This window comes from Argiope bruennichi, chromosome 10 (assembly GCF_947563725.1).
Source record: "Argiope bruennichi chromosome 10, qqArgBrue1.1, whole genome shotgun sequence".
Lineage (NCBI taxonomy): Eukaryota > Metazoa > Arthropoda > Arachnida > Araneae > Araneidae > Argiope > Argiope bruennichi.
Window position 1 is genome coordinate 45,266,016 of NC_079160.1, and position 14,547 is coordinate 45,280,562.

At 27.0% G+C, this 14,547-nt stretch overlaps 1 protein-coding gene across 1 annotated transcript; it reads right to left on the reverse strand.

Moving 5' to 3' along the window:
* Positions 1 to 3,895: 3,895 nt before the first annotated feature.
* Positions 3,896 to 12,912, reverse strand: LOC129988808 (40S ribosomal protein S26-like). Its single transcript, XM_056097080.1, has 4 exons — positions 12,778 to 12,912; positions 10,384 to 10,561; positions 8,284 to 8,420; positions 3,896 to 3,970 (listed from the first exon to the last, which is right to left on the reverse strand). The coding sequence occupies exons 1-4, from the start codon at positions 12,778 to 12,780 to the stop codon at positions 3,923 to 3,925; spliced, it is 366 nt and encodes a 121-aa protein (XP_055953055.1). The 5' UTR covers positions 12,781 to 12,912; the 3' UTR covers positions 3,896 to 3,922.
* Between the last annotated feature and the right edge of the window lie 1,635 nt (positions 12,913 to 14,547).

A 14,547-nucleotide genomic window follows, 5' to 3' on the forward strand; every position in this document is an offset into this window, starting at 1 on the left:
AGGTTATATGTGATTTCAAATTTCTTTCTAGACGTAATCGTTGAGAAATGTGCTACCAGACAAATATTTGTTTATGACAGTTTTTCTGCATTAAATAAATTTGTATTTCTAAAATTAATGTTTCTGTCTAAATTTGCGATTAATTCGTCTAAATTTAAAAATCAGCATTCTCTGCAAATTTTGCAGATAGAAATGGGAAACTCCGTGTGCGCATAGAAGAATGTAAAAGAAACATTTTACTAACTGATGAGAACTTAAGCTACTTTCTTTGGGGGTTGCACAACTTCTTTTTTTTTTTCAATTATTTTTGAAACAAGTTACTGTTATTGTATGCTACCCGATAATAGAATAATATTTTTTTAAAAAAAAACTGCAATCATAAAAGATAAGCACATTAATTGGGGAAAAATGCAAAATGCAACAGAAAACCCACGGAAATAGCGGGATAAGCAGTTAGAGGGTTAAAAGTTGTGAACGATGCTGCATGCCATGTTTCAAATTGTCAAGTGTTTCTTTTTTGGTGTTTTTTTTTTTAATAATTTCATCCTCCATGCGAAAACATCAACTTTTATTGCTTGGTCTTGCTCACAAAAAGCTTGCGATTTTTCAAAATTTTGCGAAGAAATGCTTGAGAAATTTTTAATTCTACTGAAGCCTTATTTTTTTATTTTAGGTAAACTTTCATACTTGTTAAGAATTTTCTATTTTGTATTTAACGCTTAAATCATTTTTTTAATACATTTTATCTTCATAATTCAATCATAGATAAAATAATTGTTTGTTTCTATATAACAGATTCCAAACCAAACCAAGCTGTCCGTTTAAATCAATCTAGATATTTTTAACCCAGACAAGAGAATACTAACCCAATCCGGTGGGGAAAATGACATCCAGAAGGTTTTTTACAAATGGAGCAAGAAATTCCACAAACGTTAAAGAATCTAGTTTTACTCCACAAACGTCAAACGAAATTAAGAATCTAGTTTTATGTTAAATATTTGTTTCAATCGGCTGGTAAAAACGCGCTTGAAAGACAAACTCAATTTTCAGATACTGTTAAACGCATGCCAGGGATTAATCGCCAAATCACTCGCCAAGGATGGCGCGATAGATTTAAAAAAAATGCTAAATTCACGCCAAAAATAAATATTTCATAACCACTGCATATCACTGCCATGCAAGCCATTCCATGGGATAACACCTTCATTAGAGTATGAAATAAAGTTTTGCTAGTTTTTCCATGTTATTGCTGCTAAGTAATAAAAAACAGATTTTTTGATTGATCTTTTTTTCCTCCACACAATTAAGAAAAATTTATTTTTAATCACAGCAATGTTACTTTACACACAACAAAAAATTGTTAATAGCTCTTGAACTGGGGGCAATGCAAATGCAAATATGATTAACAGAAATGTAATGTATATAGCTGAAATCCATTTTCACACGTAATTACTAATAAATATTTCACATTTTTACTAAGAATTATGTTCTATTTATTTACGTTAACATATTTAATATTTACCTTGGATGTCAAAATAGCAACAAGCAGGCAAATTAAGCTGGAAATTTCATTCGATATAAATAGCAAAAAGTATGTTTTTCAAATAATTCTTAAGATGGCTAAATTTTAGAATTAAAGAATTTAGTTTAATTCTACAGTGAAGGGTAAATGTTAAACATTGCCATTAATGGAATGAAATCAAAATACAAGTTTCTTAAATTTTCCTCAATTAAGATTACATTACAAATTTCATCGATTTATATCGTCTCTTTTGGAGTTAACATGATCATATATAAATCAAGAAAGTCAGAAGTAACTTTTTCATACAATAAAATATTTTTTTTAATTTGTCTACTACTTGAGATCGCACACCTCATCTACAGACGACAAAAAAATATATGAAAATACTACCAGCATATAATTTTTAATTCCTAATCATCTTGCCAAATATCAACTAAAATTCAATGTATACGTAAATTAAGAGGTTATTTAAGTCTAAAATAAATATTGCTCACTGCAATGTGTAGCGAAATCAGAACTGTTCCAAGAATGTTTTTTTTAAAAACATTTTATGAGAAATAAATATGACAGCACTGGAGAATATATCCTTAAAGCAGCACATTCTAATTTTTATCCTCAAAAATATTACTATTTAAAATAAATAAAAGTAGTAAATCTCTGACAAGTGATGTTAGGAAGAAATTAAAATTATATATAGCTTCAAGTAATTTTATATCTTGATTCTGAAAATCAATATTTTCTAAATTATTTTTTCATTATGATTTTAAGAGAAAATTACCCATTTTAGAATAACTTAATTTTCAAAATATTTCCTTTATCACTATGCTGAATGTCTTTAAATACAGTACAATGTAATTATTAATCAAAAATAATTAAGAATAATAAAACTAAGTATTGCCATTATTTTTTTTCACAATTTCAGTATATAAATAAAATATCAAAAACATATTCTGTAGCAACATTCCCTTTTTAAGAGTTCAAAACATTAATTCTGGAAAGTTAATTCAAATCAATCCTAAAAATTAATCTTTTAAATAAATATAAACTTCATAACCTTGTTTGAAATTTAAGGTATCTAAGGAACCAAACTTTTTTTTTTCCTCACCCCCTATTTATTTTTTTGAAAAAATTTCTTTTGAAGACAAATATTTTAGAACAACCTTAAATAACTAGCCCAGTTTTAGTCAAATGATAAAAACTGGAGCCAGAAATCCTGATGAATTTTTTCCCCTAACATCCTTGTTATAAAATAGAAGGCTGGGAAAATAGAAAAAAGGCAAATTTCATAAGCAATCTCCAAAAATTTAATTTCACGAATTAGAGAAAATTATAAACTTCTAAATTACAGATTAGCTAACTTAATATTCAACTTTGAAAATAGACAAAAGCTATTTGGAAACAAGTCTCCATATTAAAAATTTTATTTCATGTTAATAAATACTCATTGTTGGCTCAAAGATTTCACAACTAAAAATGCTTGTTATCGATTTAAAAAATATTGTTTCAATACAAGTTTCTTATTTTCTATTAATTATTAAGAATGTTTTCACCTAAACCATAAAAAAACACCAAATTATTCATCATGAATCTATTAAAAATTCTCAAAAGTATTCAAAGCCATGATTAGTTAATATTAGGTTATCACCATTAAAGCAATTTATAAATTTACATGAATCTAGATATTAAGTACTTCAGCATGATTTATGACTTGAAATGCAATGCACTGAGGGAAAATACAAAACTAACTTTCAACTGCAATTAAAACACCGAGTTACTTTATTTCAATATCTTTGTACTGGATGTTCACATATTGGTTCAAAATTGCTGCAATTAAAAACTGTTTTGTATAGATAACTTTTTAAAACTAAATTTATATCAATATGCAATAAATATTCTAAATATTTACATTTTCTTGGAAATTCACATTTAAATATTATGCTAAAAGGCATACAATATATGATTAATTTGAATCTATTCTTTCTGGTACAGAAAATTTAATTTGTTGGTTGTAGGAATTAAACTAATTTTATTCAATTATTGTAAATTGATTTTATTAATGATTTACAATGAACTTTTTTTTTAATCATTAGAGGTTTTCCCTCCATAGAAATAAGGATGAACATAAAGCAATCTATTTTTACACAATTACTTAAACTAATCTATTTTGCTGTAAAAAAATTTAAATCAGCCTAAATAGAAAAAATCTTATTCTAACTGGCCTATTATTGAAACAATTTCAACTCCTAATTCTTAACTGTTTGCAAGCTTAAATATTTGATACTAAAACACTGTGGCATAATACAAGAATTACTTTTAAAAATCCATTCACTGCATTAAAAATAAATTAACGAAGAAAAATAAAACAACTCAAAAGACTGTAAAAATCATTTATTTTTCAAATTATTTTGGTGGCATAACTCGTGGAGCATTTCCTCGTTGTCCAGCATCCTAAGGACAAAGAAAAGCAAAACAATTAGCATATGTATAATATTAAAAAAATGCTAAAATTCTTACTAGCAATATTTTTTATAAGACATCCTTATCTACAGCATTTTGATTGTCTTGAATAAATATATTCAAAACAGTAACCAACCAAATAGAACTAATATTTAACAAATCTTATAAGAATTTTAAAGGATGATAATGAATATCGGAATAAAAGATTCATGTTGTACAAGAACTTTTAACTATAACCCTCATGTATATACTTAAATAAAATTTAAGACAATATTATACATTTAGAGTGCCAAAGAATTTAAAAAACCATAAAAATTATTCTAAAGACAAACAGTCAAAATATTTTGCAAGTTATGATTTCTCTAAAAACTACAAAACATACATATTCCATATCAGTAAAACTTGATTTAGAAATATCTCTTAAACCAAGAAAATAAAATCTTAAAAAGCAAAGGCTCAAATTTCCATAAATTAAGATCATACAAAAAAAAAATCAAGCATTCTATGCTTACTACAGTAGTAATGTAACCTATTTAAATAAATAAGTAATAAATTTTTTTTTTTTTACAATTAGAATGAATTTGATAACTGATATTTCATTATTATAATTTGATCAACTTAAAAACTGTAGCTACAGATCGTGCAAGAGTCTATGAGAAGACACCAGCATAGCGCTGTAACATTTATTCTATGCATACTAGGTACGCCAAGAAAAGCATGCAAAGCCTTTCTTGGAGCTGGAATGCAATTCAGAAGCTGCTTTATATTCTTAATACCCATGAATTGAATTTTGAACAATCAGAAAACTGTAGTTACAGATCGTGCATAAAAGTCTAGCAAGACAAAAGCATAGCGCTGTAACATTTGCTTTATGCATACTAGATACGCCAAAAAAAGAAAGGAAAGCCTTTCTTGGAGCTGGAATGCAATTCAGAAGCTGCTTTATATTCTTAATATCCAAAAATTGAATTTTGAACAATCAGAAAACTGTAGTTACAGATCATGCATAAAAGTCTAGCAAGACAAAAGCATAGCGCTGTAACATTTGTTCTATGCATACTAGGTACGCCAAGAAAAGAATGGAAAGCCTTTCTTGGAGCTGGAATGCAATTCAGAAGCTGCTTTATATTTTTAATATCCAAGAATTCAATTTTGAACAATCAGAAAACTGTAGTTACAGATCGTGCACAAAAGTCTAGTAAGACAAAAGCATAGCACTGTAACATTTATTCTATGCATACTAGGTACGCCAAGAAAAGCATGGAAAGCCTTTCTTGGAGCTGGAATGCAATTCAGAAGCTGCTTTATATTCTTAATATCCAAAAATTGAATTTTGAACAATCAGAAAACTGTAGTTACAGATCGTGCATAAAAGTCTAGTAAGACAAAAGCATAGCGCTGTAACATTTGTTCTATGCATACTAGGTACGCCAAGAAAAGAATGGAAAGCCTTTCTTGGAGCTGGAATGCAATTCAGAAGCTGCTTTATATTCTTATAATCCAAGAATTGAATTTTGAACAATCAGAAAACTGTAGTTACAGATCGTGCATTAAAGTCTAGTAAGACAAAAGCATAGCGCTGTAACATTTGTTCTATGCATACTAGGTACGCCAAGAAAAGCATGGGAAGCCTTTCTTGGAGCTGGAATGCAACAAAATTTGTAATTAAAAAGCTTTCACTCAATATTTTGAAGTATTTTTTAAACACATAGAATAAATGTAGCATTTTAAAACAAATCCACAGAACTGATACGAAACATATAGCACAGCACTATAAGAAATTGTTCCATACATTAAAAACAAAAATATATTCCTCAAAGATAAAATTTTTCAAGGATTGCTGCACAAAAGGGTCCATTACACACCACCACCAATAATGCTTTGGTTTGCAAGCAATTTCTTTAGCAATCTGAATTAGTTTTTACCATCATATACTTCCAATTAACATATACATGACATGATTAACATACTTGAAACAAAATCCATACAGTAGGCAAAGAATTTCTGAGCCAAGCAATGGATACCACAGTGTGTGTATGCAATGATATTGAATTGCAATTATCAGTCGGAATAGAATTTTGCCCCCCCCCAAAAGTACAATCTCAAAAGAATTAGATATTTACTGAAAGAAAAATATATCTACTAAGAAATAAAGTATGCTTTTGCTGCAGTTACAAAGATTAAATTTTACTTCATTTCCGCTCATAAAAATCTTACACATTTGATGTAATATTTATCTAAAAATAGAAAATTGAACCAGTTGCCTATCAGACCATACAACATATAAGAATATTAATGTTTTACATAATTAAAAATGTGTAGTTACAGATCGTGCATGAGCATCTATGGTTAGACACCAGCATAGCGCTGTAACATTTGTTCTATGCATACTAGGTACGCCAAGAATAGCAGGATAAACTATTCTTGGAGCTGGAATGCAATACAAGATTTTTAAAGTAAAATAAATTTAAATGAAATTTTTTTAAGAACTTACATAATACTGTAGTGATGAATTTCTATACAATTAAAGTAGCTTCCAAAATATGAAAACCCCTTATAATTTAAAGTAAAACCCTCAAATCATATTATGCATTAAAATATCCTTGATAATTTTTACTGCAACATCTTTTACAGTGTACTTATAGAACATATTTAAATACATTCTATACATAAAACCATTTCAATTAAAATTAAAACATTTATACAAACTGCTTTGATATGATTAATGGGGAAAGAACTAAAATTTTCAAGCTTCCAATTTTATATGACTTGAAAACAGATTAAGCCAATATTAACGTGAAAAGAAATATAAACTAAATAAAATATGATGACATTCAAATACCTCATTAAAGAATTTTGAACACAATGCCTTATTAGGTTAAGAAAAACAATTAAGATCAGAAAATAGTTTTAATGGAATTCAAAATGTAATCTAATCATGTAAAAGAAAATTAGATTTCACAATGAATTTTAAAAATATCAAATGTTGTTACAGATCGTGCATAAAGTTTATAATAAAACCATAGCATAGCGCTGTAACTTTTAGTCTATGCATACTAGGTACGCCAAGAACAGCATGTGAAACCATTCTTGGAGCTGGAATGCAATTAAGAAACAATTTATATTACATAAATTAATCAGTATTAATCCTCATAAATTTAAAAAACATTTCCAAGTGTATTTATTATACATTTCATAAAAGTAGATGCATTTAATAAAATAAGAGATCATACAGAATGCATATTTTTTATCAAGACATTAATATGGCACTGATTTTATCTGTATTAATCATATATAACACAGACTCTGAAAAAAAATAATGAATTGTGCTAAACGTAAACCCCAGAATTAAAATATAATTAATAGAAAGAATAAATTTATATTAAGTGTTTAAAAAATTAAAAATATTCCAGAATTATAATAAAATTCAACTCTGATAGCACTAAATCCCACAATCCAAGCAGTTATGCCTTTATTATTGACCTATTAAAAAAATCTAAGAAAAATTACTATAAAGTGCATTCAATTTCCAAAAAATGATTAAATCACTACTAGAGATGAAATGGAACTTAATTTATAGTAATTTTTTTTTCAATAAATCAATAACTAAGTATATAAATATGTGAATCATTTTTATATAGTTGATTTATTCTGGAATAAAGTTTCAAAATCAATTATTCTGATTTATATATTTATATAAAAAATTATATTCAACTAACACAATGGAAATTCCAATACCACATCACAAATAATTGATTTTGACTGTCATTCTTAATAATTGTCACATCTTAAGGATGCAATATCCATTGCTAAATAAGATTAAGAAAATAGAATGAATAGCACGAGATAAAAATATATTCATTCTAAAGAAGTTATAAATGTTGTTCACAATAAGGATAACTTGCACAAACTAGAGACATTGAACTATAGATAACTATTTTATCTAGGCGCTTCAAAGATCGCATTTTCTACCTCGTTCATTGGTTGTCTGGTACCAGTAACGTGGGAGAAAATGTGACCTTGAACCCCTTACAGAAAATACACAGACAATATGATTCATTGTAAAGAATTTTCTATACTGTCAACTTGGATTGTGGAAGAATACTATTTACTCCCATTTTAATAGCACTAAATACTTACATAAACAAAGATCAATTTAATTTTCAAAGATTAATATACTATACAAATGATAAGATCTTGCACATTACAAATTATATACATATTTTTAAATAAAATATTAATCAAGTTATTGCAAGATATTTTACATAAACTTTTCACGTTAAAAAAACTGAGATTGAACTCACCTGCATGGGCCTCTGGAACCTGGGAGGGGGAGCTCTGTCCTTTCGGCCTTCCTTTGATCTATTTCTTACAATTTTGGAGTGAATAGCACAGGACACACAATAATGAAGTTTTGCATAAAGTTTAGGTAAAGCATAAGCTAAAAAGAAATATAAAAACATATTCAACTCAATTTTCACTAATGGAAATTTGTGAAAGTGCCTCTAAATAATTATAGCTGTAATATAATAAAATTCCAATTAAATTGTATGAATCTTATTATCAAAATCAACTTTAGATAATAAAGAGAAAAAGTCCAAATTAATTAAAATAAGGTGGATACACACTGCATTATTCATATATAATTTTGATGTATGCAAGCATAAATGAATGCTCATAAATAATTTCAATTGCGGATTCCTTTTTTTAATGTATATCTGATAATATTTATAGATTTCATAACACATGTAGTTTATAATTTCATACATACTGTTCATTCTCAGATTCTAAAAACTTCTGTGCTTTTATACATGTGTCAACATGTGTTTATTTAATCAAAATAGGGATGAGAAGAAAAATGAAAGCAGATGTTTACATTTTAAAAATAAGGTGAACTCAGATTATACACAGAATCAGAAGATGTAAAAACAGCAGATAAATAACTCGTAACGTTGTTGGAAAAAAGATAGTAATTCATAATGACATACTTTAGAATAATTATTATTCACTGAACAGTACAAACATTAGATTATGATGAATAAATGGAAGATTTTTTTTCTTAAAATTTGACAATTCTTATTTTGTTACAAAACTGTCATTTTTTAGGTTAAAACAAACTTATTTGTTACAAACTTTTGCACATTTTGAGCTTAATAATTGAGTTCATCTGCATAACATTTAATAATAACAGAGCTCCCTTAAAAAAAATTTATGCCAGCTATGAAAGTTTTTTTAATACTTGAACTAGCCATATAAGCAATCAGTGTGCAATTTTCAGTCATAATAAAATGGTGCTATCAGAAACGACATAGCACTCGCATGAAAAACAGAACTAAAAAGTATCTAATGGGACGGAAATGAAGAATTCTGGAAATGTGCTTATCTTTCTAATAGAATGATAGTAGCAGTTTCAAGATACTGAAACGGAATAGTAGTTCATATGCAGTAATTTCTCTCTATATATGGAACTTTTTCTTTATTTAACATCTCAGTTTATATCCAAAACAGTCTAAAACTGTCAGTTCAATCAGATAATTGGAACTCAATTTACTTTCTATTAAAATATATAAAAGGATTAATTAAGTTTAATTGAAATGCATCAATTAACTTTCTACCACTTAATCTCGAAACAAATCTGAATTTAAAAAAATAAAATGATTTTTCTTGCCTTTTTTTTTAAACCACTATCAAAAACAGTCTCAAAGGATACAGCAGTTTATGATCATTTGTCGAATGATCTTTGATAGAATAAGGAACAATTTAAAACAAGAACTCATTGGATGTCAAATAGTCTTTATGATATCTTTACCCTTTGAAACAGGGTGGTATTACAAAAAAGACGCTTTGGTGACCACATCTCACTCTCTAAACTTTCCCTTCAAACCAATACAAAGGCTTAATTCATCAAGAAAAAAAAAAAAAAACATATACAAGGTACACCTTTCATTAGATCAAAATGAATTCGCAGCTCTTGATCCTCTAATCTTGAACTCAAGATCTGACCATCCTTCAAACCATAGATATGGATTTCATAATTGCTATTAACTTTTAACCTAAATGAAATTCAACAACTTGAGAGATATTTAATAATTTGAAGGGAAAATGAAATAGTTTATCTTATACATAATTACACAAATTCAATTAAAATATAAAAACTATTCCTTCCTCTTAACATTTAATTTTCAAGCATTACTTACTCTCTGCAAATCACGATTCTGAACAGCAGCAGATTTTTTCACAGTTACATAAGCAATTAAAATAATGAGATGCATAATCTTTTAAATTTAGCAATATATAAAAATATTTAAAACATTAGATTTTATTAAATATTAAAGAATGAAAAATTCATTTGAAATAAAAACTTTCTATGTATAAAAACAGTAAAATACACATAAGGTACAAACTTTCATAAACACTGGCTTCCTGAATATCCCTAACAGCAGCAGCTTCAACAATGTTCCTGATCACAAACTTCTTGATAGCTTTATCTTTAGGTACACAACGGGCACAGTTGGTGCATCTGACAGGCTTGACATGGCCTCGTCCATGTTTACTCCTTCCATTATTACGTCTTTTGGTAGTCTACATATCATATACAATATTTCATTATAATTGAATATAAATGACAACATGAAAGTAAATTTATTTATAAAAAATGACAATGGGATTTTTAATTAAATTCTAGTGCTAATATCTATCATATATCAAATTATTTTTTAAACTAAATTTATTAATAAAGGCACAAATACAACCTAATAACATTCAATCCATTAGCATCTCAATTGAATCAATATGGCAATGTAATTCAAAAATTGAGGATGCCATACATAGACAAGATAAAGGGTTCGAATACAGCTGAACTTCATAAATAATGGATTGTACCAAACAAATAATTAACTGAACAATAAAATTAATAAATTAACAACACAGTGCTTATGATATTACAAATATTACACAGTGTATATAAATGAACATCCTAACTTTGAATGGCTAATAAATGAAAACAAAACAAAATAAAACTATGTTATTCATAGGAAATTATAAATAATGCTTGAAAGTTTAAAATAAACATAACTATATTTTCCACTCAAGTTTCCAATATGAACTCTTCCAAAAATACAACTGACTGTGATAACTCGCATCATACTTTTTTAAACATATCTCATTTGATACTTTGGAAGACAGCAAATATACATGACAACATCAGTCGATAATGGTGAAGCAAATTCATGCTGTTTGAAGTAGCCCCCCCCCCCAAAAAAAACAGCCATACATACAAAAAAAAAAAAATGCAAATTATTGTATTGTTTCAATACTATTCAGATTCCTGGAAGGTCTCATACTAAACACTTATAATTACATTTAATTTAAACTTTCAACAGTTCTTAATTTTTAATGAAGAATTTAGTCAATATATTTTTTTTTAATTTCAACAGTTTCTTCTGTTTTTTTTTTAAGACCTGTGAAGCTAAGATTCATTTGTGTAGACAATAATTGTAGAATTATCATATAAAAGAAAATTAACTGATCAAGTATTATAAAATGCAATTCTGAAGTATTGATATCTACAAAAATATCACATTTGCACATCAATATTAGACAAAAATATGTATGCTGATTATGTCCCCAACAAAAATAAGTAACCTTGTTGCTATATACAAATAACCCAATCTTATCACAAATGGAATCATATGTCATAAAAACTTTCTCCCTTTAATTAATATTTAGCCTTTTAAAAATACATGAATATATGATTTTGACATCAAATCAAGGGTCATTAAGAAAAACAGGATTAATTAGCAAACCAGAATCAAATTGTAAGGGAAAACAGTATGCTTATTAAGAAATTCTTAATGAATATAAATTAACATGTCTTCATGAGTGCATTTTGCTCTATGATACAGAAATATAAACTTTTAAATATGTGTACAAAACTACAAGATATTCATCAAAAAAGAAAAACTTATAAATATATTCTGTAATAAAAATTAAAATCTAACAGATTTGATATATTTACATTACTCAATGAGATGCCTATTTTAAGACTTAACATCTATTTTTTTACAACATATATTAAAATTTAGTACAAAATAGAATAAACGAAATTGAATTTATAGCAAATGAATGGCTGTTTCAATTTAGTAAAACTTCTAGAGATGGGAAGAAGAAAAATACACCTTACAAATCATAATTTAACCTCATTCAATTAAAACGCAATTACTAGTTAAAAATCAAATCATGTAACTTATTATCATTAATTATTAACTATCTGTAAACACAATTTTAACAATAACTTGGATATTAAAAATATAACTCGCTAATACTAGCTCACACTATTTCAACGTGGTTTCAAAATTAGTCGATTTATTTTAAAATACTATTCTACTTCGAATTCGGCCAAATGAGAATTTAAAAACGAGAATTTTATAAAAATTGATAAATTTTGGACGAATGACAAAATGCATATACATGTAAATATGTTTAATTCATTTAAAAGAATGGAATGTATGCCATTTAGTTCGGACAACCAAGCAGGTCAAAAGAAAATAATTCATTTAAATAACATGAATTCAAATCGTTTAGATGTCTCCAATAACAACACACGTATTTTAATTTTACAATCAAAATGAAAACTGTAATATAAAGCATTGTAATTTTAAAAAAAATTAAACTAAAGCAGGTAATCGAAAGTTAACACTAACCATCGTAACTCATATACAATTACAAAATCAATAATTAAACATTTGTACTTTAAATTAAAACTAATAGTTCAATGAAAAAGGAAAATTAAAGCTTACCATTGTCAAATATTATAAAGATTACGGAAATTTAGAGAAAATAACTATTAAATATTTTCGAACTGCACCGACAGCCCAAACCACGTTTAACAAGGCATACGAATACAAGTGTTGCCAAATTCGAAAAGGCTGATATTATTCTTTCGTAAATTTCTTCCGAGTAGCTTAGCTGCTGTATAAAAATGTGAATAACATTTAAACTCAATTTAAAAGTATTTTAAGGCCTTAAATTATTTTCACGTTAAAAATTATCTTGGTCTTTATAAATATTATAAGTATATAATGATAAAAGAGAAAGTGATCACTATATTATTGTTTCTATGTCGCTCTGTATCAAAATAACTATCTCAGCAAAAAATAAAAATTAATAATTTTCAGTTTCTCCAAAGAAAAATGAAATTATCTCATGCTGTGAATATGTTAATTGATGCCCATCCCCCAATTATCAGTATTTAAAAAAATTGGAGTTACCAAATGAACATTTTTGAAATTCACATTAGAAAACAATGTACAAAATAATATAAAAAACTTGAGATGCATAATCCACGATTTTTTGAATAACAAATAATTTGCTAATGTGCTTTTTAAATATTTGTTCCAAATATCTGCTATTTCAATTATATTATTAATTATAAATTATTGCTTAGTATCAAATATAAAAGTTATTAATTGTAATTAATACTTAATTTCCCTTCAGCTTTCGTTTCCAAATTAATTTAATTATGAGAAAAAAAATGGAATTTTGTAAATTTCCTTTGATATTTCAAAAGATATTTTTAAAATTCATAAATCCTGAAAATAGTATATATAGCTCTATTACCACAAGAAAATGAGTCCTGATATTGTTCAATATTTTGAACATGGGGCAAAATCGCGAATTTTTCGTGATAATGTTATTGGATATATAGTTGCCAATAAAGAGAATTAACATAAAAATTTATATTCATTGCAATAAATCTTCTTTATCTACAGTGGCTCCCAAAAGTGTTTGTACACCAACAAGAATCAATTAAAAACCTCATTATTTGCCATTATATATTCTTATTTTTACATAAAAATTTTTTTCATAGCATTTTTTTACTGTCCTTAATAAAGCAGTGAAGAATAAATTTTAATTACAATGCAAATTATTTTTTTAAAAATGACAATAAATAAAATTGCACAAAAATAGAACACAAAAGTGATCATACACTTTAAAAAAACATCACTAAAAATGAAATTTTCTAAATTTTTATAAATGTTTAGTATTTAGTAGGATATCCTTTATTCTTTATAACAGCTTTTAAACGTTTGGGCATAGATTTAACTAAACGGTCGGTACTTCTGCACCGATCTTGTTCCATTCTTCGATCATTACTGCTTTCAGTTGAATTTTCGATTTAATGCCGTGACTTCTTATTCGCACCTCTAATTCTTTCCAAATATGTTCTATAGGGTTTAAATCTGGTGATTAAACTGGTGTTTTAAGGGTTTGAGGGCAATGACAGAGGCAAAAAAGACGAACATTCATGGCCGTGTGCTTAGGATCGTTGTCTTGGTAATACACAAAGTTGTTTAAAATGCCCAATTTTTGTGCTGATACTTTTAAATTATTATTATTGAGAATATTTATATAAACTCTATGATCCATTATACCATCAATGAATACTAAATTGCCTACTCCAGCCGCTGACATACACCCCAAAACCATGACACCTCCACCGCCATGTTTTACTGTTCCAACTAAATTCTTGGGATTAAGTTTGTGGTGGTAACATCATAAGCCAGAAA

Excerpts from the sequence above, each read along its gene's own strand:
- LOC129988808 (XM_056097080.1), bottom strand. Across the intron at positions 8,421-10,383 it reads GGAAGCCAGTGTTTATGAAA|CTTATGCTTTACCTAAACTT; the intron begins GTTTGTACCTTA and ends ATTTCTTTTTAG. Across the intron at positions 3,971-8,283 it reads GGTTCCAGAGGCCCATGCAG|GATGCTGGACAACGAGGAAA; the intron begins GTGAGTTCAATC and ends CTTTGTCCTTAG.